The sequence below is a fragment of the Thunnus albacares genome, chromosome 15, assembly GCF_914725855.1.
Source record: "Thunnus albacares chromosome 15, fThuAlb1.1, whole genome shotgun sequence".
Taxonomy (NCBI): domain Eukaryota; kingdom Metazoa; phylum Chordata; class Actinopteri; order Scombriformes; family Scombridae; genus Thunnus; species Thunnus albacares.
The window spans coordinates 24,122,039-24,148,139 of record NC_058120.1 but is presented as its reverse complement, the minus strand read 5'-3'; the positions used below and the strand labels follow the sequence as shown (position 1 = coordinate 24,148,139).

At 38.5% G+C, this 26,101-nt stretch overlaps 2 protein-coding genes across 3 annotated transcripts; one reads left to right on the top strand and one right to left on the bottom strand.

The window, feature by feature from the left end:
* The first annotated feature begins 11 nt into the window (after nt 1-11).
* On the top strand, nt 12-11,109 carry hhipl2 (HHIP-like 2). The gene is made up of 9 exons (XM_044375304.1): nt 12-875; nt 1,640-2,292; nt 4,272-4,415; nt 4,837-5,168; nt 5,322-5,448; nt 6,376-6,521; nt 6,612-6,693; nt 8,774-8,856; nt 9,974-11,109. The coding sequence occupies exons 1-9, from the start codon at nt 516-518 to the stop codon at nt 10,600-10,602; spliced, it is 2,556 nt and encodes an 851-aa protein (XP_044231239.1). The 5' UTR covers nt 12-515; the 3' UTR covers nt 10,603-11,109.
* A 3,715-nt stretch (nt 11,110-14,824) lies between these two features.
* marc1 (mitochondrial amidoxime reducing component 1) lies at nt 14,825-20,934 on the bottom strand. Of its 2 annotated transcripts, none has more exons than XM_044375834.1 (7): nt 20,560-20,934; nt 18,399-18,569; nt 17,838-18,000; nt 17,083-17,223; nt 16,680-16,741; nt 16,340-16,411; nt 14,825-15,318 (listed from the first exon to the last, which is right to left on the bottom strand). In XM_044375834.1, exons 1-7 carry the CDS (start codon nt 20,808-20,810, stop codon nt 15,192-15,194), a joined length of 987 nt encoding a protein of 328 aa, XP_044231769.1. In that variant the 5' UTR covers nt 20,811-20,934; the 3' UTR covers nt 14,825-15,191. The 2 variants fall into 2 exon arrangements, with proteins under 2 accessions (XP_044231769.1, XP_044231768.1); XM_044375833.1 differs by having other exon boundaries at nt 17,083-17,226; nt 20,560-20,933.
* Between the last annotated feature and the right edge of the window lie 5,167 nt (nt 20,935-26,101).

Genomic DNA, 26,101 nt, shown 5'->3' with positions numbered 1-26,101 from the left:
CTCCCTTATGGGGACAAAAAGCAAGTCCCCTAAACGTAAATCATTCATTTTAGGGTGAAAACTTGGTTTAAATTCAGATTAGTTTGGGGTTATATTAAGGTTAGGGTTAGGGTTAGGCATGTAGTGGTTATGGTTAAGATAAGGGGTCAGGTGTGAGTTGAGGTTAGCTTAAGGTTAGGGTTAGGGTTTGGGTTAGGCTGTCCACAATGAATGGAAGTCAATGCAATGTCCTAACAAGGATAGCTGCGCAAACTTGAGTGTGCAAACTTGTGTGCATCCTTGTGCCAATTCCGCTGCAGTTAAGAAAACCACTACATATGACGAAGAGTAACGAAGAGTGTTTGTTTTTTGTTTTTTTACCTGGCTTGGAGTCATGTGGCGAGACATGGAGGGCAAATGAGGCTGGGACTCACTGTGGTGACGCACCCTCTTGAGCGTTCACGTGCACGCACGCACTGTGGCACATACATAAAAGAGAACAAACAGCTGAACTCTTCCGCGGGCAGACGGCAAGAATGACAAGAAAGCGGGATGCTGCGCTCCATCCAAGCGGAGCCGGTGCCGCGTTTTTACGCGTGGCTGCAGGACCGGGCCCATCCACAAAGACCCCGAGCTTTCCCGAGTTCATCCTGATTATATCAGTGATGCTGCTCGTCCCGGTTCAGCTAGTATCAGCTCATCCTCAGTGCCTGGACTTCGAGCCACCTTTTAAACCTCTGTGGCACTTGGAGTTTTGCACGCAGTATGAGCAGTTTGGCTGTTGCGACCAGAAAACGGACAATCAGATTGCAGAGAGATACTGGGACATTATGGACCATTTGGAAGCGGCGGGTTATGAGCTTTGTGAAGACATGTTGAAAGAAGTCATGTGCCAGGTAAATATTTTTCTGCTGTGGATGTTGGTTAGGGGCGCTACTATGAGTGGCTATAAAAGTTTCTGGCACAGCATAGTTATTTCGAAAAATTTAAACATTGGCTGATAATTACTTAGGTCTCTTCACCTCTGCAGAAATCTTGTCTAATATTTATAGCTTCAGTTTGTCTGTGATTCACCATCTTAAACCAAATGTATCATGCAACTCCCCAACTTTTGGACTTATTTTAGTTTTATCTAATGGAACAATGTTAAATTAATGGTTGGTCTCACATTTATAAACAGATCAAAGTTTAAGTATCACTAATGGGATGAACATTACTATACATAAGTGCTCCTGTTTGTGGTATAATTTATTACAAATTTTAATTAGCAAAGTTTTTTGATTGAAATAGTTGAATGAATAAAATAACTGTTTTTTTTTTACTCTAAGTGTCTAATTAGAGTGTTTTATGATTGTAAGAGAGGAATAAGCATAAATTCCTTCATTGCCAACACTGCAAGCAACCAATAGACATAGACATGTGTCTGAGCCCAACACCTTGGCATTAGCTTTACATTGCTATGTTTCCACATTCCTATGACAGTGGCGTGCATAGGGGAGGGCAGGGGATGCTTCTTTTTAAACCTGCATGTTTCCTATAATGGGACACCATGCTTTATTATAATGTCAGAGTCTGATCACTAAAGATCCTCTGTTTAAAGTGACCCTTTAATTTTCACCCTTGCCCCTGCCCTAAAATGTCTCCTGTTTGTCCCATCCAGGAGTGCTCTCCGTATGCCGCCCACCTCTTTGATGCTGAGGATCCGTACACACCTGTCAGAGAGATACCTGGCCTTTGCTCTGGCTTCTGCTCCGAGTTTCATGGCAAATGTCGCCATGTGGTTAAATATTTAACTGAGAACCAGCTGCTGAAGGACACCTGTGAGCGGGACATGTATACATTCTGCAGCATGATCGACCTGTCCGACCAGGACTACTGCTACCCCAATGTTCTGAAGAGCACTGACCTCTCCAGCAACCTGGGGCGGGTGGTGGAGGACCCCAAAGGGTGTCTCCAGCTGTGCCTGACTGAAGTGGCCAACCATCTCAGGAACCCTGTGTTGATGCTGCACAGCAGCGATGACACACACAGGATGTTCATCGCAGAGCAGATGGGCTTTGTGTGGGTTTACCTGCCTGATGGCAGCCGGCTGGAGCAGCCCTTCCTGGACATGACCGGGGAGGTGCTCAACACACCTTGGCTGGGGGATGAGAGGGGCTTCCTGGGCATGGCCTTCCACCCAAAGTACCAGGACAATGGACGCTTCTTCATCTACTACTCCATCCAGATCTATAGTGAGCCAGAGAAGGTCAGAGTCAGTGAGATGAAGGTGTCTGCCCACGACATGAACATGGCTGATCCTTACTCAGAGAGGTATGTAAAGAAGTGGCTTTGGCGATGTATATGTCTTCATCTACTCTTTCAAACACTATATAATGACTATATTGACATTTACCCCTGAGGTGTACTTGCACCAAAGCCTGCATTAACATGTTCTGTGCATAGTACAGTATGTCACTTCAAGGTTGGCCCAAGACTTTCTGGGGCCCTGAACACAATTAAAATGTCTTATTTCTTTCTTTCTTCTTTGTTACAGTTATGCCTTCACTTGAAAATTAAAATAACTCAAAGCAAAAAAAATGAAAAAAAAAAAATGTAATTCAAAACAAATTCCAAAAAGTGATCTTTGACCCTCTTGTTTGGTTAACTTTACTATTCCAGAGGGAAATTGTTTTGCAGTGTGAGCAAAAAATCTAACACATCAGCAGACAATGAAAGTCAAGTCAAATTATAGAACACATTTAAAAACAACCGACATCAACTAAAGTCTCTACGGAGAGATTCAAATTATGGGGTAGTTTGATTGATGTTACAATCAAACAAAAACACAGTCATAAATAAATCATAAATAAGATAGAAAATCAGACAAAAGCACAACATTAACAGCATTGCGCAAACAACAACTGAAATACAAATAAATAAAAACCAGATTGTGGGCAGACGTCATGCCATGAAGATAATTATGAGGCTAATGAGGTTTTGAAAGACAACAATGGAGGGGGAAGAACTAATTGTTACTGGCAAATTATTCCAAAATTTGGGACCAACAACTGAAAATGCTCGATCACCTTTGGTTTTTAACTGTGCCAGTCCACACAGTGCTTTAAAAACAAAAAATCTTAAAACCAAAACATAGACATAACTTAAAAACACAACCGCATTGCACAGAGAACAAATAAATAATAGAGAAAAAAAAACAACATAGGACGTTCATGAAAGACACCCACAATAATTGTGTTGCTCCTTTTCAAGAAATAAGACATAATTTGGTGCATGGTCCCCCTTAAAACAACAACTTGTCACTTGTATTCTTCAGTTATTGAACATATAAACATTAATGGTTTCCCCCTGTTTCTAGTTTCAATGCTAAGCTAAGCTAAGTGGCTGCAAGCTGTAGTTGGTTTCTGCTTTGTGAGGACTGTCTTGTTGGGTTTGATTAGATTTGATTGACAGTACCTGCAACATAAACAAACAATCCACCAACTGTGAAGAGATTTTGATTAAAATTTTGATTGGTACATGGAAGTATGTGACATCAGTGGAGCCACGCCCACTTCAAACCGGTGAGAAAAGCACAGAAAAAAACATACAAATACAGAAATCTTAAACATGAAATCAAAAACTGGTCTAACTTTGGCAGATAATAGTGTGTTCATGTGAGACGCCAGTGCTCAGAGTACAAAACTGGATTTCAGGAACTTAAATTTAACAGAAGAATCCAAAGAAAATTTACATTTTCAGTTTGTTTGGGGGCCTCGGTGGCTGAGGGGCCCTCTGCAGCTGCTGCTTTTTCACTTAAAGGGCCAGTTCATCTAAGTTACAGAAACATCTCTTTCCAAACAGTATGTCTCCATTATGCTGGATAATTTTCTTAGATGGAAAGTAGTTCCAACGGTAATTTTTCAATGCTGCAGAATTCGCTATTCACCTCCATTGTATTGGTGTGGCAGCAAAAAATCTGATTATCTCAAAACAAGGGCAAAAAAAACTTAAACTATCTGTGTGGCTAGACAGCACAAGAGATGTGATAAAATCAGTTTTCTGTATTTTGGGTGAACCGACCCTTTAATGCCCAAGGCCTGCTCACTTATCACTTCTTTCTGTACAACAAATAATTACTGGATACGGAATGAGTGACATTCACTAAAGCATCAGTTATGAAGAGGTAAAGTCTGGATGAAAGATGCCCTGTGGGTGTAGAATCATAGCAATAAGATATTGTGTCTGAAAAACCAAAATATTACCGGAACTGTGTGTAATTGCACTGAACTACATCATTTTTTTATAATCAGGGTCATTTTAGAGATTGAGGAGCCTGCTGCGAACCACAACGGAGGCCAGGTGCTGTTTGGTCTGGATGGATATTTGTACATCTTCACTGGAGACGGAGGGAAGGCAGGGGATCCGTTTGGGAAGTACGGCAATGCACAAAACAAGTAAGGTGCTTCAAGGTTTGAGAGAGAGATGTTCAGAGCTGCAATTATCATTATCGATTAATCTGGCAAGTATATTTTAATGAACTGTTTGGTCTGTGAAATGTCAAAAAAAGTGAAAAAACTTCCAGGTGACCGAGGTAACATCTTCAGGTGTCTTATTTTGTCCAACCAAAGGTCCAAAACCCAAAAATATTCAGTTAATTATCATATTTGAGAAAAAAAAAGCAGCAAATCCTGTCATTTGGGATGTTGGAACCTGACAATGTGTAACATTTTTTCAGAATTTTTGCTTGAAAAATTACTGAAATGATTAATTAATTATCAAAATATTCAGTCTGACGATCAACGAAACGTTTCATCTCTAAAGATGTTCCACCTGAAGGCCTCTCAAAAGGTGCCACGTCCTTTTTCTCCTACACAGGAGTGCTCTCTTGGGGAAAGTCCTCCGCATCGATGTGGATGGAAGTGACTCTAGTGGGAGGCAGTACAGGATCCCCCCTGATAATCCATTCATTGGGGACCCAGACGCCCGACCAGAAGTGTTTGCGTACGGCATCAGAAACATGTGGCGATGCTCTGTGGATCGCGGAGACCCGGTCAGTCGCTACGGCAGAGGCCGGATATTCTGTGGAGATGTTGGTCAAAACCGCTACGAGGAGATTGACATCATTGTGAAGGGAGGAAACTACGGATGGAGAGCCAAAGAGGGATTTGAGTGCTATGATTTGAAACTGTGCCACAACTCATCCTTGAGTGAGTATTTTAAAGTACAAATTAACTTTCCCTGAAAATAAAACTAAAGAGCTATTTTCTGTGTCTTTCCAATCACCACCTGTCTGTTCTGCCACATTTTGCCGTTTTTAATCTGCTTCGTTAAATTCAGTGCCTCTTTCTCCACCACGACAGATGACATCCTCCCTATATTTGCATACAGCCACCATGTTGGGAAGTCTGTGACAGGGGGATATGTGTACAGAGGATGTGAATCACCCAATCTGAACGGCCTGTACATTTTTGGCGACTTTATGAGTGGGTAAGATTGCATCGATCTGAGCCAAACAGTTCGCTGCAAACTGTTGGGTGAAAATCTCTGTCAGCTTTTTTAGGAGTGAAGGAAAAACAGACTTGTTTTCTCAGCTTGTTTGTTCATTTGTCGTGTATTTTTGAATTGATTAAAAAAATCTGTGTATTGTGAATTAATTCAAATCCCCAAACTGACACGATTCACAATTGCTTAAAATTTGGCTTTGGTTCTGATGTCTATTTTGATCCACTGATATTTTAACACACTGTTTTCACATGTTGTTTTGCTTCAGATGTAAGATTTGTTCAGGCTCTTGTTTCCGACTTGAATTAATTTGGTTTCCTACATTTAGATTGTGTTTATAGACTCAGGCCTTGACTTGAGAATGTCGTAGAACTCAAATCAACAATCTGGGGGAGGGAAAGAATGGCACTACATGTACTTGCAAGTCTTTACCACCCTCATTAATAAATCGGTATATCAGTAACAAAAAGGGAAAACTTCCTGGAGTCTCTGCTGGTTGCATGTCTCCAGGCCAAGAAATAGTCTGTTGCATAACCCCCCTCCAGAAAACCACAATTCTTCAGTTATTGTACACAAGATATAGAACAAGATATAACAGTTTCTGGATGCAAATTTTGCGTACAGACATGAGAGTGGTATCAATCTTTTCATCTAACTCTTGGCAAGAAAGCAAATGAGTGTATTTCACAAAATGTTTTACCTTTTTCTTCAATATTTAAAGTGAAGAGGGTTCCTCCTTGGCAAGATCTATACATCTATACATCCAAGAGTTTCTTCTGCTACTGAATATGTGTGTTGGGTTTATACACCATAAGGTCTTAGTTAGTTGTAGTCTTGTTTTAGCATCTCATAATGGTCTAAGTGCTGTTTCAGAGGCTTTTACTCCTCTGTACATTCCTGTCGATCTTGCAGGCGAATTATGGCTTTAGAGGAGGATAAGACAACAGGAAACTGGAAAGAGAGGAGTGTGTGTATGGGAGAAACAAAGACGTGCTCTTTTCCCGGACTCATCAATCATCACCACAAGTTTATCATCTCATTCGCTGAAGACGAAGCAGGTAACATTCGATCAGATTCACAAAGCGTGTCGCACTGGATTCCAACACGATGCTGATCAGATTAACGTTTCTGTTTTTTTTTTTTTTTAGGGGAACTGTACTTTCTGGCCACTACGTACCCGAGTGCTGGGTCACCTTTTGGAACAGTTTTCAAATTCATGGACCCATCCAGGTAGAGTATCAGTCACAGCTTATCATAAACCATGTGTGGTGTGATTATAAAACCTGCAGTCAACTGGGAAAAACCATTCACATCATCTATCAAGTAGTACATGTGGGAATTTTGTTTTCTTAAGGCTTTTATTTCCCTATCATGTCATCATTAACTTAACTGCCAACATGGCTACTGTGCATCTTGTAATATAACTGTTAAAATAGTCTTGAAAACAGCTTCTTTTGTTCTTTTAGTAATTATGAACAGTTGTAATCTCTTTTCTACATGAGTAATATATAATTACCAAGGACTCCTACATGAAATATTAAACAAGTTATCTTGTTCTGTTCTGTTCTGCCTAAATGTGCACCTTACATGTGGGAAAAACATACCTGCTTGGAGCAATGATTCAAAAACAGATTCCCTTTTTTTTTTCCAAATCACACAATGAGTTTGATCACATTATCGTAGATCACCTGGAGTGAAATTGACCAAAAGGAGCATCTCCACCTGTAAAGGCTGCACAGGTGATAAAAACGAGTGCTCCTCTTCCACTACCCCCCTAGAATATAAAAATGATCATCCTGTAGTCTTTCAAGCCAGTCAAGACTCAGTCGCAGCCACAGCTTGCTCTTACATATTTTTAACATAACAAAACATATGGATATACTTCAAAGGTTAGGATCTGAGCAGTGTTAAAAACTGCCTTTAAAGGATAAGGCTGGCAATTTTCTATATTTTTGTTATTGTCAACAAATCTCATGTGTAGAGCCAAACCAACAACTGATGAACTGATCCTTCTTACAAGTATTGTGTGTGTATCCAAAGCCTGATATATCTTATTGCTCAGTGCCATAGAGCCCTGTTGTTGTTCAAAAACAGCTGAAAACACGTCAATGAGCCATACCGCTGCATGTTTTCAGTCTCCCGAGAATTGCTCCGTGTACGGCAGACGCCACTGAGCATGTGCGGGAACACAGTTCTGTTTACAGAGCTTCACTAGCTTGTTCTGCTAAATATCACAACTTCTTGACTTGGTACTAAAGTTCTTTAAGAACTTTATAATGTAGTACAAAGTCAACAACTTGCTCATCCTCAGTGGTGGCTGCTGTACAAAGAACCTCTTTCCTGAGGCTGAAAATGTGATCACTGTTAGTAGTTTTTAGAGCAGTCTCTAAACAAAGTGATGTGCCAAAAACTCTTTGTAGGAACATGTCATACAAGTTCAGCAGTGTGGCTCACTGATGTGTTAATGGAGGCTAAATCAGGCTTTGGATAGATAGTAGATCAGTTCATTGTTGGTTTGGCTCTGAACATGAGATTTGTTGATAATAAGAAATATATAGAAAATCACCAGACTAATCATTTAATACAGTTTGAAACCTTTTGATAGATCATTATGTTTCTTCTTCCAAGCTTACTGCATCTTATTTCTAACATCTAAATATATTTACAAGTTGTAAAAGCTCATTTTGTCCCCAACCGTACCTGATGAAAACATCTGGGGGAATCTTGATTCCCTACTGTGTGTAAAACTATTGTGTGAATTATTCACAAATGTAGAAAAGAATATTAATTTTGTTCAGTGATGCATTTCTTTTTTTGAAATTATACAACAAACAGCTGCCAAAGACCACACAAGGTTAATCTGCGTAAAATATAATGAGACAGATTCCCGCAATGAGTGTTTGGCTTCAAAAGTAGTTCATCTGGTTTTAAGTACCAAACACGTAGGAGACATTTATTTGTGGGCCAATTTCTTTGGAATATAAAATTGAATTGAATTGAAGAAATACAAGATCTCTTAACTAGCGTGTTCTGCGGTAACTCATGACAGAGCTTATGTCATTCATCAAAGTGGTCTCATGATCCTCTCAAGTCATGAAATCCTGATGCTGCTATGTCATCACAAAATTAAGTAACATAAATCAGAACTTTTCAGGACAACTGATTGTAATTTTTCAAGGGCTTTCAAGGCAAATTTCTTGACTGTTTAAAATCCGCATTAAGCTGTATCATGTTTTATCTTTGGAAAGGGTTGTTGTTGCTTAACATTACCTGATATGAACTCTTGTCATCCTCCTCTCTTCTCCTGCAGGAGAGCTCCTCCGGGGAAATGTAAGCAGAAGCCGCTGCCGGTCAAAGTGAAGGGGAAGAAGGTTCCTTTTGTGCCAAAGGAATGTAAGTCACTTCAGTTTACCTTTGCGTTTTTATCGCTTCTTATATCTTAATTTATTTTCACGGTGCACATACGCTTTGTGAAAATCTTTTTGAAAGGGATATTTTCTTTGACTGGGCTTGAGCCACTGAGATTGTACCTAAAATTGAAATATCTTCATGTTCATCTTTTAGAGGGAAAATAGTTTTGGTTCAATCAAGGTGCACTAAATATAAACAACATATTATCAAGTCAATTAAATTGATGTTTTAGAGTTACATCAAAAAAACACATCTAGCCAACAAGTCCTCAAAATTAAACAACCACATAGGTCGTTTGACCCACAGGAGTGTTTTCTAATCAGGCAAATCAAAATGATGTTTCATGACGTGACAACGCTGTTGTTAAGGTCTGGTTGGGTATAGGCACAAAAAAACACTTGGTTGGGGAAAAATCATGGTTTAGGTTAAAATGATCATTTGAAACGTGGTGTGTGTTAAAGTTACTACTTCCTTAAAGTTAGGCAACCTTCGTTGTCATGGCAACGGGAAACACCACGATAATTGTAGGGTTTTTTTTTTGACAGTTTTTAAAAAACTGTCTCAACTCACGGTTGGAAAGGAGAAGCAAACTGCGGTCTCTTGCAGCAGAGTCCACTAAGTCCACTTTTTGGAAGTTAGGATCTAATCAACCACCCAACTTCTGCTAGATGGTGTCTGTTTACTCAACTATAGGTCGTTTTTGGCGACTGACATTACGACCTGTTGTGTCGTTTTTCGTGGGAGGACCGTCTCCTTATGTCAAGCCAAAAAATTGCTTACTGTCACTGTTTAGTCTTTAATACCCTTGTCCTGAGGAGAAGCTGCTTTTTTTACTCATTTCATGTCCATATGCTGCCAAGTTGTACAATTGAATTGAGGTTGTATATAAAACTATAAAAAGCAGTCTTCCATTTTTACATCAAATATATTTAAAATAGAAAGAGACAAAGAAGGAAAACATTTCAAACATTTTGGCCTGTTTTCAGAGCCAAACTTAATCTTATTTCAGCTTTTTTAAAATGCAACATATGTGTGGCTGCAGAGTTGAATAAGTAAAAAAGTGGAAAATGGGTACTTACTGACATGTGTGCCATTTCAGTGACTGTGCTGGACACAAAAGAAAAACCTACGAGACCGCCGCCAAGAAAATTCAAACTGACCACCAAACCACCTGTGACGAGCAGTGAGATCAAACCGACGACTGCAGTCGGCGCGACGATGACGAGCACCGCTTTGACACTGAAATGGAAATCACCTGATAAGAAAGTGAGGAAGAAAAAGAAGTTAAGACCTCAGAAGAAAAAAAAAGTGCTGAAAAAGCAGGTGGCTGATGGTCTAATGAAGAACAATACTTTAGGACAGAAATCGAAGGAAGGAGAAGAAAGAAAAGGAAGAAAAAGAAAGAAGATCACTGCGATAAAACCTGTCAGGGACAAAGTAACACTGAACTGCAATCACACGGACACAGCTGATTTACAATGTAACACTTTAGAAGCTCCAAACAACCTGAAAGACAACACAGTCACCACAAAGAAAAAGATTCATCGGAGGAAAGTGTCACTGAAACGGATCAAACATGAGAAGAACAGCGTAAAGTCGAAAAAACCTGCAAATGAAAATCATACTTTCATGAATAAAACCGAGACAAACTTGAAGAAAAGAAGCAGCACAATGAGAAACCAAACTCAGGTAACAAGCAACCCAGGAGGCACTGCTGAAGCACTTTGAAACATTATTTTTTATTATGACTGAGTCATTATTCACATTTATTTTGTTTATGTTTGTTTGTGAAAGAATCACTGGTTAAGAGTCACCAGAAGCCGGTTAGCTTAACTTCACACAAAGACTGGAAATAGCTTCATATCTACTGTATATATGTAAGAAGCACACGGCTGTTGCAGGCAATTATACATGTAATGACACAGTTTCCTCTGCTTTTTATTTTTCACTGTCATAAAATCATCGGTCCAAGTTAATCATCCCTCTGTCTGTTTTTTATAACATATGAAATAGGTTTGAAGTGGAAATGATCAGCAAACAGAAACAAACTTCTAGCTTACTGAAGCACGTTGTTGTAAAATTGCTCTAATTTTACAGCACATGCAAGTGTTCAAAATAAACATTAGAGGGTGTCTGTGTGTGTGTGTGTGTCTCAGAAGCCCTCTTTGATTTCACTCCGCACCATTGATCATAACTGAAACCACTTATCTGGTGACCCTTTGGAGGGGCCCGACCCCTAGGTTGGGAACCACTGGACTGAACTAGCTTACTGTATATAAAGTAGTTGAAACTAGCTCCACCTCCAACAGCTACAAGAGTAACATGCTGCTCTAACACTGATGCTTCAGTGTTAATAACCGAATGATGTCATATATAATAATATATCAGTCAGAGGGAACAAACTACTACTTTTACTGCAATACTTTAACTACAGTTTGTTGCTAATACTGTCCCGACAACTGTTACAAGTTATGAATATTTCAACCAAGGCCTGTTTTAAAACCAGGGCTTAAGAGTGTTTTCTGTTTCTTTACACTCCTCTGGACAACTAAAGTAATGTCGCCTTGGAAACTTCAGAGGCCCGTCCATATTCAAAGGGTCCCAAGTACTCATTAACCTCCACATCCAGCACCTCACCCACCCAAACTGCTACCTCTGCAGAATCAGTACAACAAAGAAATTACACTGATTGAACTGGATAAGAAGCATGAGAACCAGTTTAAGTGATGGTGAGTGTAGATTTGTAAGTAACTCTACTGTGTGTCCTTTGTATGATGTCATGTATGTTGAGGTTCTTCAAATCACAGGACCCCCTCAAAATTACAGACCTACAAACAGTAATTATGCATTTGTGCTTAAACATCACCAGTTTAGATGACATAGTGGCGCTACACAGCTTTGCTTCCTGGACTTGTGACTGTTGTTTCAACAAAAAAATCCACTAATGTTTCCTCCAAAGTACCTATTTTGAGACAGTGAAAAGGCCCAACAGACATTTGGAAGAGGCTCTTTCCTGTTGTGCAACAGCTCCTATTAGCTCTGTTTGTTATTAACTGTGGCTGCTCCGTTAGAGGGGTGACACTTTGAAGTGTAAGGACAACGGCACTTTTCAACGGGGCACTTTCCTGACTTGTGAGGTGACACACAACATGATGACCCCTTTTAAACAGGATATTTGCAGGTTTCAGTTTTCTGTCATTTTAGTGGAATTCCTTGCAATTAAGTTGACATGCGTTGAGTTGCCCAACATGGAAATAAGTGAATGAATTCAAATGTTAGGAACATTTAGGTAAAAACATATGTTGCCTATGATATTTGCTTTTAACCACAGAATTGAAATATCAACTTCTGACTGTGTATCACATTATTGTATCATCTGAAATTGACTTTATAGTTTTCATAACATTATTATCTGACCAATCTTAAATAGTACCTCTTTATTATCTAATAAGAGAGAGATCATTCTCAAATCTGAGCATCCAGCTTCTTGTGTCCACGGCAGAGGCACCAGCCTGTCTGTAGTGCCTTTAGGCAACTCTGTGAATGTTTAGTCCACTAAATCCACGGAACATTTCCTGAGAATCAACAACATGTTGCAGTTTGGCTGAGTAGCTGAGTGGCAAAATCCAACATAATGCCACGTGGCCTTCACATTAGATTTCTTTTGACTGTTCTGGTTTTCTTCTACAGCCTGAAGTCATGTACTCAGGTGGGGTAGAGACTCTATATTTACTGGAGTGTGAACATTACTACATTCTGTAGTACAAACTACCATGAAATGTAGCGTACTATATACTGTACAGTATCATTAAGATAACAGAAGTCATCCTTCATAACACCAGATGAAAATACTTTGATGCTTTAGTTCTTTTTCTGTGGTAGAAATCTATATTTTTATGAACCATGTTAGCAGTGCAGCTCCAGTGATGTTGGTCTGTTGGTCTGTCATGAAACTTTGTACAGACATCCATGGCTACCAGAGGATGAATCCTGCAGACTTTGGTGATCTTCTAACAACGATGAGGTTAACATGTGTTGCAAACTATTGGATGGATTACCATGAAATTTTGTACAGATATCCGTGGTGCTCAGAGGATGAATCCTGCTGACTTTGCATCCCAACACTTAGTCATTCTCTATTACTCATGAGGAGCAGATGGTGGTGGCTGGCCCTATCAGATAAAAGATGCTCCACTTAAAGATGAAGCCAGAGTGCTTTTGCTTTAACATCAGACCTCTGTCAGCGTTGTGAGAAATGTAGCATCATCCCTTAACTTACTCTCGGTGTAGAGATGAAGAACTATGCATGACCGCAAAACCTGTCTGTTTGGGTCTATTTTGATTCAGGAGTAAAAACTGCATGAAGAAATTATGGTTCAAACTGGCCTCACAAACCTGCTACACATTTTGTCATCATTAAACAGACTGTCAGGCTTTATTTGCTTGGTTAGAATTATTGTTTAAAACCAAATTTTACATTATTTATTCCAAATAAGCTGCTCTCAATGCAGCCAATTGTCCTGGAAATCCAACACTGGTTGTTTAAAACTGTAAATTTGACCGTTTTTATAAATATTTTACTCAAGTGTCAAACATTAATCTGTATGAAAATATCTTTATCCACTTTGCAGGCTCTTTAAAGTCCCCCTCCACTCAAAAATAAATGTTTCTTCTTGTTCCTACGGTTGAATGTTTGAGCAGAACGATGTATGTGCAGAGTTTGACACTTGAAGGCTGTTTTTACATTCATCTGCCGAAAATGGAAAGTTTCTCTGCGCTCACTGAAAATCTGATTTTAAGGGTGTCGGCCTACAAGCATCATTTGTGACATCACAACTAGTTTGGAGCCAATCCTGGTCCAGTATTCAACTTATACAAGTGTGATGTGGAAACTTGAAGCCTCCAGAGCACAAACACTGATGGACTTACCTTACGTGAAGTAGGAGACATCTTGTGTCCAGCAGTTAAACTTCTGAAATTAAATATATTTACATTTTTATAGATTCTGGAATATTTAATGAGGAAGAAGCAGTAGATGCCTTTTTTTTTTTTTAGGATTTAACAGGGTAATTATAGGTTTTTTTGTATGTCATTGCTCTCTACGGGCCGTTCTGTGTAATTAATGTTTACTGTCACAGGTGCCACAGATTATATAACTGTTGGCATTAGTGAAAGTTTGGGCAAAAGAGACCAAAATCTGTCAGTTCACATTACTGGTCAGGAATAATGATTTACACATTTTGACTTCTTACCGGTCTGAGACAGTGGCAGAGGTGCACAGATTGCTCATTAACTGAAAGGTCACTTGTTTGATCTTTGTTTCCATCAGAAGATTGTGTTTGTCCAGTCAAAGTGTCACTGACCCACTGACCTGCTGCTCTATAGAAACAAATATCGAATAGATGGCAACAAGGAATCTGGAAAATATTTACCCTGAGAGGTGATACACAACAGGCTCAGTTCTCTAATTTCTTTAGGGATTTTACAGAAGCGTTTAACATTTATAGAACAGCATAAAAATTTACCAAAATACTCCTTATAGAAAATTTGTATTATACATGATGTTGAACTTATCATTTAGAATTTTTAAATCCAAATTGTTGGTTTTTTGCTGTTTTCTGAGTGTCATTTTGTCATCTGGGAACTTCAATACTGCTGTTTTAAACAGGTATGGTCAGTCATTTTCATTCTTTTTGGTCTTCTCCTCTTTTTTTTCAAATTACAAACACATGCCTTCAGAGCATAAGAGGGTCAGAGGGTTTATTTGAATGAATGGCAGATTATGCTAATACAAGAGGTTGCATATGCGCAGTTGTTTATCTGTCCTGATTGTTCCAGGAATAATTACACATGCAAAGTATTACACTGCAAAGACTTAAGGCAGTTTCATTACTCCCTTTAATAGCATTATTTTCTTTTAGGATTTAATAACTAGTGAACTTAGACAGTGTGCAGTTGTTAGAAATATGTTTAATTCAGGCACCATTGGTGTTAACAACATCTGAGCAGCCCAGTGGAATATATTCATACAATCCATTATATGAAAGTTACTGTCATATGTTTAACTGAATGTTATCTCAGTGGATTGGTCTCTCTGAATCACAGCCCTGTTTCAAAAACATCTTTTCTTGTTACGTATATTTGTGCTTTTTACTATTTTAGTGTTAGATTCGTCATTATTTATGTATACTACATATATTTAAGTGCTTTCTTTAGTATGGTGTAGTGATTATACAACAATAGTGCTAATAAAAAAGCCCTCTTCCTCTTTCAAAAACATGAGTTCATGTTTCTCCGTCTCTCTCTGACTCCTTCTATCAACGGCTGATCTTGTACACCACATCACCGACCTGCAGGATCCCCGTCTTCTCCACGGTGTGCAGCTGCCCAAACAACGGAGACGACTTGTAGATGTGTTTCTCAGACGGTTTGCACAGCCGATAGCTATGAAAGAATCGTCATCGGAATGAGCTCAAAGGCATTTAGGTGTAACATCAGACAGGAAAAAGGCTGCTATGAGGTTACATACAACACATTGTACATGTACATACTTTAGAGGATTAGATTAGACTAGATTTACTTCAGCGAATAAGAAAAGTTTCCATTTGGTTCAGTTTTGACTGACCAAACACGGATCAACAGGATAGAAACTATATTTACATACACAAAACATAAAGGAAACTGTAGTTATAGATAAATGAAGAACTCATAAATGCAAGTATAATTCTAGATACATATATTTCAAAAATATTACATTAAAACTACAGAAGAATCTATTAAAAACGTTCATGTTAAATCATTTTTAACATCAGTGTTGCCAGAACCAGCCCAACTGTCATACAAGTATCCCAATTTTCAGCTTTATGTTGGAGAGCGATTTTTTGTCTGTCGAATTTAAGTATGTATGCAATAGGTTTTTTTAGTCTTAAATGGGAAATAACACACACAAAAGCAGCTTTGTCACACTTTAGCCTGCACCTAGACAACACACATACCAGTATTAAACATTATTAGGTTTGTCTTGTGTTGCTGGGAGGGACTTTGGCCACTCAGAGCTTCTCTGAGAAGTTCTGTGGCTGAATTCAAGTGCAAGATGAAAAGTGAGGTGTTCAGAAAATCATGCACTCGGTCTTGTTTTGTTAATAGGCTGTAACTTTAGGGGATGATGTTACATTTAACAGTTCAATAAGGTTTTTATCGCAGAGCTAACACTTACAAGCTGAATATAATTTAAAGAAAAGCCCGGTTATAATGAACAGAAATAATATTGGCTTTTGTCAGTCATCAGTCCTCTGTCGTTGTGTGTGGAGCGGCAGCTCTGTCAATCTCTTCTTCTTCTTGTTTAAGTTGTAGCAGACTGGACAAAGCAGCACCATTACTGTCTATACTAAAAACAAACCAATCTGGCAACTACCAAAATGTAAAATATCAACCTTCTCGAAACGATATTTAGTTAAATTTTTACCTTTTCAGTGTCTCCAGAGGCTCTTTTCTGTTGATTATGCCAGTTTCAGGGTCAACTGTGGTGAAAATGCATCTGGCAAGAACACAAGTTGCAGTTTAGTGTTGATTGTACTGAAACATCCGAACGTGAAGTGCAAATTGTGTAAATCATAAACCTCTGCAGTGAGACAAACGGATGCATTTCTAACATGTTAACATCAAATAGATAAAAGAAGAAGAAATAAATAGATATATATAATTTCCCAGGAGTAAAAACCCCTAGCAGTGATGGAAGTGCAGCTTTGGATTCACTGTGTTTTGGGTAAATGAAGTGATTCTGTGTGAAGCATCATCTGTGTTACCTTCCACACGACATTACACGCTGCAGTCTCACGCTGCCAATCTGGAGCTCTTCCCATGAATCCTGAAAAAGCAAAGCATTTGGTTGTTGAGTTGGAGATAAAATTAGTCCACGCTGCTCACACTAAAAAGGGCGAAGTATTAGTCAGCCGTAAAAGACCATGATCATTTGTTCAGACGGGAGAGAAAAACAAAACAAAGCCTCACGGGCTGCGTGTGTAGAGACACATAAGAACTGTTATTTTTTTACACATTTTGAGCTTCTCATCTGATCTTTTCATGCCAGTTTGTCACGTTTTTTCTTTGTTAAGGCCAGAAAGAAAAGATCAGGTGCTTTATCTCAAGTTGAAAAATATATAAAAACATCTTGCAGCCGTGCAGAGGAGTCAAAGCTGAGTCACGTACCTCATCAAAAGCTTCACAGTCACTTATGACAATGTTTGGGCGGAAACGCTCCACTGTAACATCTTTCTCTAACTTGCTGCTGAGATTCTTGACAGAAGCCTCGGACAGCAGCATCACAGGTCCGACATCTGGGTAGGCCACCTGCTGGATAGACGGGAAACCCAACAAGTACAATCTCAAATGGAGATCTCCTGAATGTAGCAGGTTGTTTCTGGTAACACCTTAAAGTTAGCCATAAATGACACATCAGTTGTTGTTTTATTCACAAAAATGCAATGGGTAGGAATTTTAATGAGGAAAGAATTAAGGTAGGACGGGGTCAGCTGTGGCTCAGAAGGTAGAGGAAGTCGTATGCTAATAAGAAGGTCGGTGGTTCGATCCCCGGCTCCTCCAGTCCACATGTCGAAGTGTCCTTGGGAAAGATACTGAACCCCAAATTGCTCCTGCAGGCTGTGTCATCGCTGTGTGTGAGTGTGTGTGTGTGAATGAGCGTTAAAACTCCTGATGAGCAGGTTGGCACCTTGCATGGCAGCCTCTGTCATCAGTGTGAGAATGTGTGTGTGAATATGTGTGTGAATGGGTGAATGCTGGCATGTACCGTAAAGCGCTTTGAGTGGTTGAAAGACTAGAAGAGCACTAAATAAAGCATCTCATTTACAGTGGTAATTTAACTTGAAAAATGCATAGATTTGTGTTTTGCAATTCATAAAATGTGAGAATAAAAAGCAACACACATTCCTGCAAAAAGTCAGTACCTCATATTGTGGGAAAAGAGGCTCGATCTCCGTCGGCCTCCTGGGCTTCATCTGGTGCTCAAAGTGCACCAAGCGAAACGTCTTCTCTGCCCCCAGACAACGAGTGAGCCAGCGAGACGCCTCGTCACCGCAGTCCCGGCCCTGAATGTCAGCGCCAAACACTCTGCAGCACAAAAACAACAAGAAGCATTTATACAAGTCTGAAAAAAAGAGCTGGAACAAATGATGCAAAAGACAGATTAACAGTGTGCACACCTACATTTGAAACAAGTGTTATCAACATTATCTATCTATTATGGTCCTGTTTTGGAAGTAATATGGAACATCAAGTTTGTAGTTGACAAAATGAGCAGATCTACTGTCTGTATCTCTTTATTAATTTTAAAGATGACTGATTATCGTCAGGTAATTATGATATTTTATAAACAAACTCCTGACGTCATCGGTTAAATCTTTAATGAAGCTGCAGCCAAGAAGATAATTAAACTGCATCAACAAATCAAATAAACAAACATCCAATTAGAGAAGATTGCGGTGCCGAAATTAAAGCCTGATGTCGACCTGCAGTCGATGACGGGGTTGTCGGGCTGTTTGACAGGAAACCGCAGCTCTTCCATGTTGGGGCCGTTCAGACAAACTTGAACTCCCTCGCAGGTCAGAGACACCAACACCAGACGAGGCTCCTGTCTGCCTGTCACCATGTGACCGTCGTCTGTGACCACCAGCCAGTGCCTGCAATCAAAAACAAACACAACTGTGGATTTCCCTCATTTGCATCATTTGGCATCCCTGGCTGAATTCCTGTATCCAGCCTCCAGATGTACACATTGAGCTTTCACAAACTCAAGGCAAAGTCACCGGAAAAGGGTGTAAAAAGAAAAACAGAAGGGACTGGTGACATCACATGTTGGCATGCATACAGTGGCGGTGCTGCTGACTCATGCAGAAATCCCAGATTTACATCATTTTAGTATTTTACCTGATTTACCCATGTTCCATGTGTTATCACTGTTGGCACAATTGAATAAACTGGGAAATTCCCTTTGAAAAGCCTCCAAGGTTGTAGACCTTGTCTTGATGAAAGCCTCCACCAAAGTTCACAAACAAGCGTAATCAGGACAAACAGAGATGGAAAATGACCTTCCAAAAACAAATTCAACAGATAGTGATCATAATCTAAACAAAGGCAGGCGTATGTTGCTTTTATTTGTACTACTTTGTGTCCCTAATGGTGAAATAAACTAGATGTCTACTTGGAGAGAAGTAAAATGGACCTCAACCAGCCAGACAGTCTAGTCAGAGCAAATCCAGTTATACTGTGTAGCTGAGTCTAATTACTGTCAGGTAAATGGACCATATCTATTTACTTAGTAGAAGGGATGCAAAATTATGGAGGTCCGTTTCTGGGAAAATCCAGGTTAAGAAAAATAATGAAAATGCTCATTGTAAATGTTCATCATAAACTATGAGATATTAAGTCAAAATTATGAGATACTGACACTTTTTAAAAACTTTTTAAGCCAGAATTATGGGATAGTAAGTCCATATTATGAGATAAGTCAACATTTTTACTTGTTTTCCTCTTACTATATTAATTTAGTCTCATTGTTTTGCCTCACCAAGTCAAAAATAATGTCTCAGTTTTTAGTATTTTTCATTTATTTCTTAAAGGACGGGTTCACAATTTTTCCAAGTCTGTCAAAAACAACAATCAGGAGCCCAAATTAACATTGAAACAGATTTTTCTTGCCATAATCATCCTCTCTGTTCATAATGACCATTAGAAGATCCCTTCATAATGTACTTACAATGCAAGTGATCGAGGACAAAATCCACAGTCCTCCTTCTGTGCAAAAATGTATTTAAAAGTTTATCTGAAGCTAATATGAAGCTTCAGCATCCAAATGAGTCAAATCAAGTAGATATCTTTCAACATTACAGTCTTTTTAGTGCTAAAGTCCCTCTTTTTGTTACTATACTTCCACCACAGTTCAACAGGGAAACACTGTCCGAGGAAACACAAAGAGGGAATTTGATCCTAAAAAAAGGCTGTAAATGTGGCAGATATCCACTTGATATGACTAACTCAGACTGCTGAAACTTCATATAAGCATCAGATCAACTTATAAATGCATTTTTACACAAAATGACTGTGGACACACTTTGGATTTTGGCCTCCATCACTTACACTAAACTCACATTTGAAGGGGATCTTGTAACAGCCAATATGAAGAGGAGGAATGATTACAACAAGGAAAACCTCTTTCAGTGTTTATATGGACACCTGACCGTTGTTTTAAGACAGACATGAAAAACTGTGAACACGTCCTTTAATGTTTTCTCCGTCTCCTGGCAGAAATGGGTGAAGAGGAGCAATTTGTCTAATTTCTTTTAGGAATTTCAGAGGGAAACTAGTTTCATAGTTTCTAGAAAACTGAGCATAAGGTGCAATGACACATAGTAATGTCTACATTTAAGCTCTGTTGGTGTAAGTTGGTTAAATACTATATTAATCTAACAGCAGCATTTTGAGCTTATTATATTACCCAAGCTGACAGTCTCGGTAATGAATAGTGTTGACAGGTCATGTTTGTGTGACCATTTTCTACAGTTGTTATACTGTTGTTACAGTTGACTCTTGTGTTTAGTCCAATCAGGTCAGTCAGTAGGTGATAAGTGACACTCTGAACATTATAAACTCACAGCTTTCTGCAGCACTCACCGATCCTGCAGCTCTCCAAACTTCAAACCGATTTTCTGGCATTCTGCGAGAGCCACAGACACCGCTTTGCCAGACTTCAGAGGGTGAATGAGGATCTGCGACACTACGCCTACACGAACAACTTTTTCTGGCTTTCGCAAGTATTTATATCCAAGACCGAGTCCCAGAACAGCAACGCCAGCTCCGCCGATCAGAAGAGCGACTTTCTTATTCTGGGCCAACGTGTTCACAGCCAGCTCCCTCAGGTCCATTTTGCAGCCTCGCAGACTTTCTTGGACATTAGACTTTTGTTAAAGAGACAGGAACTTCCATGCGTTACGTTCACTGCTGCTTGCTTGATGTCCATCCCAATTGAATATGGTCCAGTTACGGCCTGTAGACCAGGGGGCGCGGCTTGGGGAGCAACAACGTGAAGAACATCCAGTTAAACCCTCGGGTGTAATACCACCTCCGACCACAGCGTAGGTTACAATGGTAGGTTGGCGCTGTCCGTATATCCGCTCGTTGACTCCGCGGGAAATTAAGACTGCAGAAGAAGCGATGTTTATGACTAACTTCGCTGAAAATCTTAACCAAAATATGATATATTCGTGTCTTTTTATGTTCGTGGTGAATGAAACTCGCAAGACTTTTCTTAATTCGAGCTGATATTCATCTGCTGGTCTTTCAGTAAGTTTGTTCCTGACATTTATTCAGCTCTTTCTCAGCTGTGAAACCGGAAGAATGTAAAGGTGCAATGTATGTATGTTAGTGTTTCCTTATAGTTCTTAAAGGTGCAGTGTGTAGAATTTAGTGGCATCTAGCGGAACTGACTTGGCAGAAATTTTGTTTAATATTCATAAGTATGTTTTAATTAGCGCATAATTTCCTGAAAAAAAGAGTTGTTGTTTTCTCCTTATAGTTTGTAAATAAGTAGTAATAATAAGTATAAATATTTCCCTTGGGAAGCGGAAGCTAGCAAGCTAGGTTAAGTATCTTGCAAATGTTAGTGTGTATTCCCACTAATTTTTACATATCTGGTTCATGTTCTTTCAACTCCTCAGTCTTTGGCAGCTCCCACACAATCAGTGTTGTGGTTATTCCACTTTATAGAAAGGAGAGAATCAAGTTAGTGGTGGCTGTTTCTCTTTCATAGTCCAATTATGTAAAAAATGACCACTGTCAAAGAAAAAAGCAATGGCTAACAATGTCATGTCCCCAGCTGGTTAAATACTTGTATGTCAATTCAAACTGATGTAAAATTACTAACCATTTTTGGTGTCCACATAAACAGATATTGGACCAGTCAAATTACATTACCGACAAAAAAACAAAAATTTAAGGCCCTGGAGAACAGCACTGTTGTGGCTAAAGGGGGCTGTCCCTAAAAATAAATTAAACATAGATTTCATCTATTTGGTTATTACAATTTAAACAAAAAAAAGGACAGAAGTCATAACAAACATCAACCATATACATGCGGATTTCTAAGAAATTATTTATTTTCATTTTAGTTCTACTTTAACTTTTGCAAGCACGTGTGCACCATGGAACCCCAAAACTGACAAAAGGTAGTAAAATGTTATCAGACCTACGATACATCAATAAATAATACTGTTAATTAAATAATGGAAATAGGGGTCATTCAACACTTGTTTCCTGTCATCTTTCTACTGTTGCTAACTACCAAATGCATAAAATGCCCCCCAAAATATAAAAAGCTATATAAAAAAAAGAAAAATTGAAGCGGAGTGTTAAAAAAAAAAAGCATTATACTTTTTCTTTAATCTCCAATCAGGTGGTTTAAAAACTGATAATTATATTATTATGCTTATTATTAATATGATATTCCTCTATTTACTTATTTATTTTCCTCATGCTTATATATTAATGACATGGGTGGGTTCATGTATGTCCAGAGTGGTGATTGATCCATTGATTTTGACTTGTGTGATAAACGTTTACTACATTTTGTCAGTTTCTGGGCTCCACAGTACACAGCAACAGTTTAAAAACATATGACAGTATAATCACATAATGAAAAAAGGTGCAAATGTAGAAAATAATAATTATACAATTGGGCTGCAAATAATTAATTACAATTTTCATTATAAATTAATATTTAAATTATTTTCTCAATTAATCTTTGAATTTATGTCAAAAAATATTTTAAAGAAATTGTGAAAGAAAAAAGCATCACAATTTCTCAGAGCAGAACAGTCAAAAAACAACTGAAATATCAAATATGACAAAGAAAAGCAGCATGTCCTCACATTTGACAAGCCAGAAACTGCAAATGTTTGGCATTTTTGCTTGAAAAAAAAAAAGACAAACAACAATTAATCAATTGATATTTTTTGTGTTAGTTAATGTTAATTCATTTCCAATGGCTGATTAATGAATCAACAAATTGCTACAGCTCTAAAGATAAAATCATGTAACTTCAGGATTTCGGTGTATAGTGCCTCTGAACCTCTAAATTTGGTAGAGTGCATCCCAAATAAACATTTTTAATAGGACTTTCCACTGGGAAGAAATATGTACATTTATCCCAAAATAACAAAACAAAAACAGAGGAACTCAAACAGAGTTAACATTTTCAGTTCACTGTTGGAACCTACGTAGCTACTTAGGTTACATATGCATTACATGACATTATTTTACATTACATTCATTTAGCCGACGCTTCTATCCAAAGCGACTTACAATAAGTGCATTCAATGAAGTGCATCCTTTTCAAACAAACTATAAGCATGTCGAGTGCTACAGTGCAAGTGCTTAAATTTTTTTTAAAGTTAGCACTGCACTGCCTGATCCGTTTCTTCCTCGGGCCTTCAGGGAATAAATTTACCCTGCTAGGAGAAAACTAAAATAGGTTTATGTTTAAATAATGATGCTCGCTTCAGTAAAATCATTCAAGTGTAAAAAAACTCTTGCATACACATAAACAAATACACAAGTGCACTTTAACACTCAGTCCAAATTGGCATAAATATGTGACAGACACCTTCAGATTTAACTTGCCCAAAATCTTTCCAAAAACAGTCGCTCTCAAAGAGGTGACGTAATGTCACTGCTGACCTTCTCAGTGGAACTATTTTTGTCTTTGACATAGATACTCAGGTCTATGGCCAAAGTAGAAAACAGCAGATGCTCCAACCACGGGGGGTCAATACAGGGATTTGTCGAATGGAGACTCCTTCTGTTGCTTTTCTGTGCACGTCTAATGGCTGAAGGCAGATTCGCAGGCACAAAGCCAGGCCTTACAAGCTGGTTTGATGTTGCAGTGGCAAGCAGTTTTTGATAACAAGACACATGATAGTTATGCTCAGCAACTATCATTTTGAATAATTCAGTTTTCAGTGCATACAACACTTTAATATGTGTTTTAATACATTTATAGTTAGATAGGACAAAATTATTTAAACTTTACCTGATCTTGGGCCCACCATTTCACTTTACTGATGCCTCTATATACATATCTGATTAGCACCGACCAGCTGACTGAACTAAGTCTAAGTCTAACTAACTAAGTTATCCTATGGAAAGCAACAAGAGTCCACAAAGAGAAATAAGGACAATCATATGTGTGATGTCCAAACCCTGCATACATGCACCTTACAAGTGAAATAAAATTTCAAATGCATATGAAGCCACTTAAACATGGAAGGACAAACATACTCTGCAAGAGGTGGACAAAATAGCAGAAACACCTTACAATGCAATACAGTAACCCCGGAGTAAATTCCCCTTGAGTCACCTCTGTGGTCATTTTTATCCACTTGTTTCTTTGCTAATGTCTTTGGCACATGTCATCATGATTATTGACACTTTTCCCACAATTGATGTTACAGCAATTCAGGCAACCGATGTCTGACCTCTAAAATTCTCCATGAAAATGATGATTTAAAGGTGCATTTTAGCTATTTAGTCTTTAAATTTCATAAAGTTTGGGGGCTTGTCAGAGACATATTGAAAAAAAGGTTAAAATCAATGCAGCGGATGCTGAGACATCCTAACTTTTAGTCCCTAGTACGGGTCAAGTTAAAAAAAACGTGGATTCAACACTTCATATTGCAACTCAAAAGTGTCTTTTTGTAAAATCCTACTTGTCTTGTCTGTGTCTTCAACACCTCCAGTTTGTAATGTCAGTGTAATGTCGTCTCCATGCTCAAGCTTCGATCATTTTATGGAGCCACAGAAAACATTATAAAGGCAGACTTGTATTCTCCATGGCGAGTAAACTGGTCTTGATGTGTAAAATTGGTGACAAAAGTTTGGACACACTTTCACATCCAAGTGAATGGCAAAGTGTGTCCAAACATTTGACACTGCGGGCAGTCTCAACAAAAACCCAATATTAGGGGTGTCCTGGTGGCTATAGGAGACTGTGATGCCACAGTTGAATGTCATTTCATTTCTCTCTCTACCCTCAGATTTCTTTGGACTCTCTTCTAGCTGCTATCAATAATGATGGACCTGGATGCGTTCACAATTTTTCAAGTCTGTCCTGAAACAATAGTCATGTGCCCAAATATTTTTCTTGCTGTAATCATTCCTCCTTTTCATACTGACCATTAAGAGATCACTTCATTGTTCACTTTAAATGTAAGTGAAAGTCGTCCTTCTGTGCAAAAAATATTTGAAAGTTTATTTGCAGCAAATATGAGGCTTCAGCTGCCCAAATTAATCAAATAAAGGCAATATATTTCAAAGTTACTGTCTTTTTAGTGTGTAATTAAATTTTTTTCCCAATTTTTTCTGATCTTCAGAGAATATTTAAAAAACAAGTCCCCCATCACTTACACTATAAGCTCATTTGGAGAGGATCTTCTAATAGTCAGTATGAACAGGAGGAATTATTACACTGAGCAAAACCAATATTCATACAGTATAAACACCTGACCGTTTTTTTAAAAATCTAGACTTAAACAATTATGAACCTATCCCTTCAGACCGTCTTCAAAACAGTATTTGCTGCTGCAAAATGAAGTGTTTCTGTTATTTTGTCCACCCCCCATGTTTGTTGTGCCATACAATGACGTGTTCAATATAACATATATACATACGACCACAAACCATGACATAATGATACACCGCCATACTTTCGCTCGTGACTAACCTGCTGTAGGTTGTCCGGAACTGGACTACAGTCAGAATTCCCAGAGAGAAACCATCTGGACCCAACAGTCATTTCTATACGTTCAGCAGACTTCTCTCACATAACACATGTTGATAAACAGCATGAAGATGGTAAAACTGTAGGACCACCAGCTTATTTCACTTACACAGAAATTAATTTTAGAAAGCTTCTCTGTAAGTTGTGATAAATATAGATGGTGATTAGACACCCAGCCAAACAATAGTGAAACTCAAAAACACTTGTAGTTTTTGGATAAAATACCAACATTTTTAATGTTTTTTTAGGGATGCTCTTTTCTAAATTTGCGCAATACTGTTTCAAACATTTGAACTAGATAATGATGTGTGTAATTTATCCATTACACACGTTCCTTGAAAGGAAAAAAAAAGTTCTTACAAGTATTTTTACTCATTGAGAGTT

Bases quoted from the DNA above. Each gene is read 5' to 3' on its own strand.
- hhipl2 (XM_044375304.1), top strand. From the start codon at position 516: ATGACAAGAAAGCGGGATGCTGCGCTCCATCCAAGCGGAGCCGGTGCC. The intron at 4,416-4,836 runs GTAAGGTGCTTC...TCTCCTACACAG, and splicing joins TACGGCAATGCACAAAACAA to GAGTGCTCTCTTGGGGAAAG. The intron at 8,857-9,973 runs GTAAGTCACTTC...GTGCCATTTCAG, and splicing joins TCCTTTTGTGCCAAAGGAAT to TGACTGTGCTGGACACAAAA.
- marc1 (XM_044375833.1), bottom strand. From the start codon at position 20,810: ATGGACCTGAGGGAGCTGGCTGTGAACACGTTGGCCCAGAATAAGAAA. The intron at 16,742-17,082 runs GTACGTGACTCA...TTGCTTTTTCAG, and splicing joins ACTGTGAAGCTTTTGATGAG to GATTCATGGGAAGAGCTCCA. The intron at 15,319-16,339 runs GTAAAAATTTAA...ATTCTTTCATAG, and splicing joins CCTCTGGAGACACTGAAAAG to CTATCGGCTGTGCAAACCGT.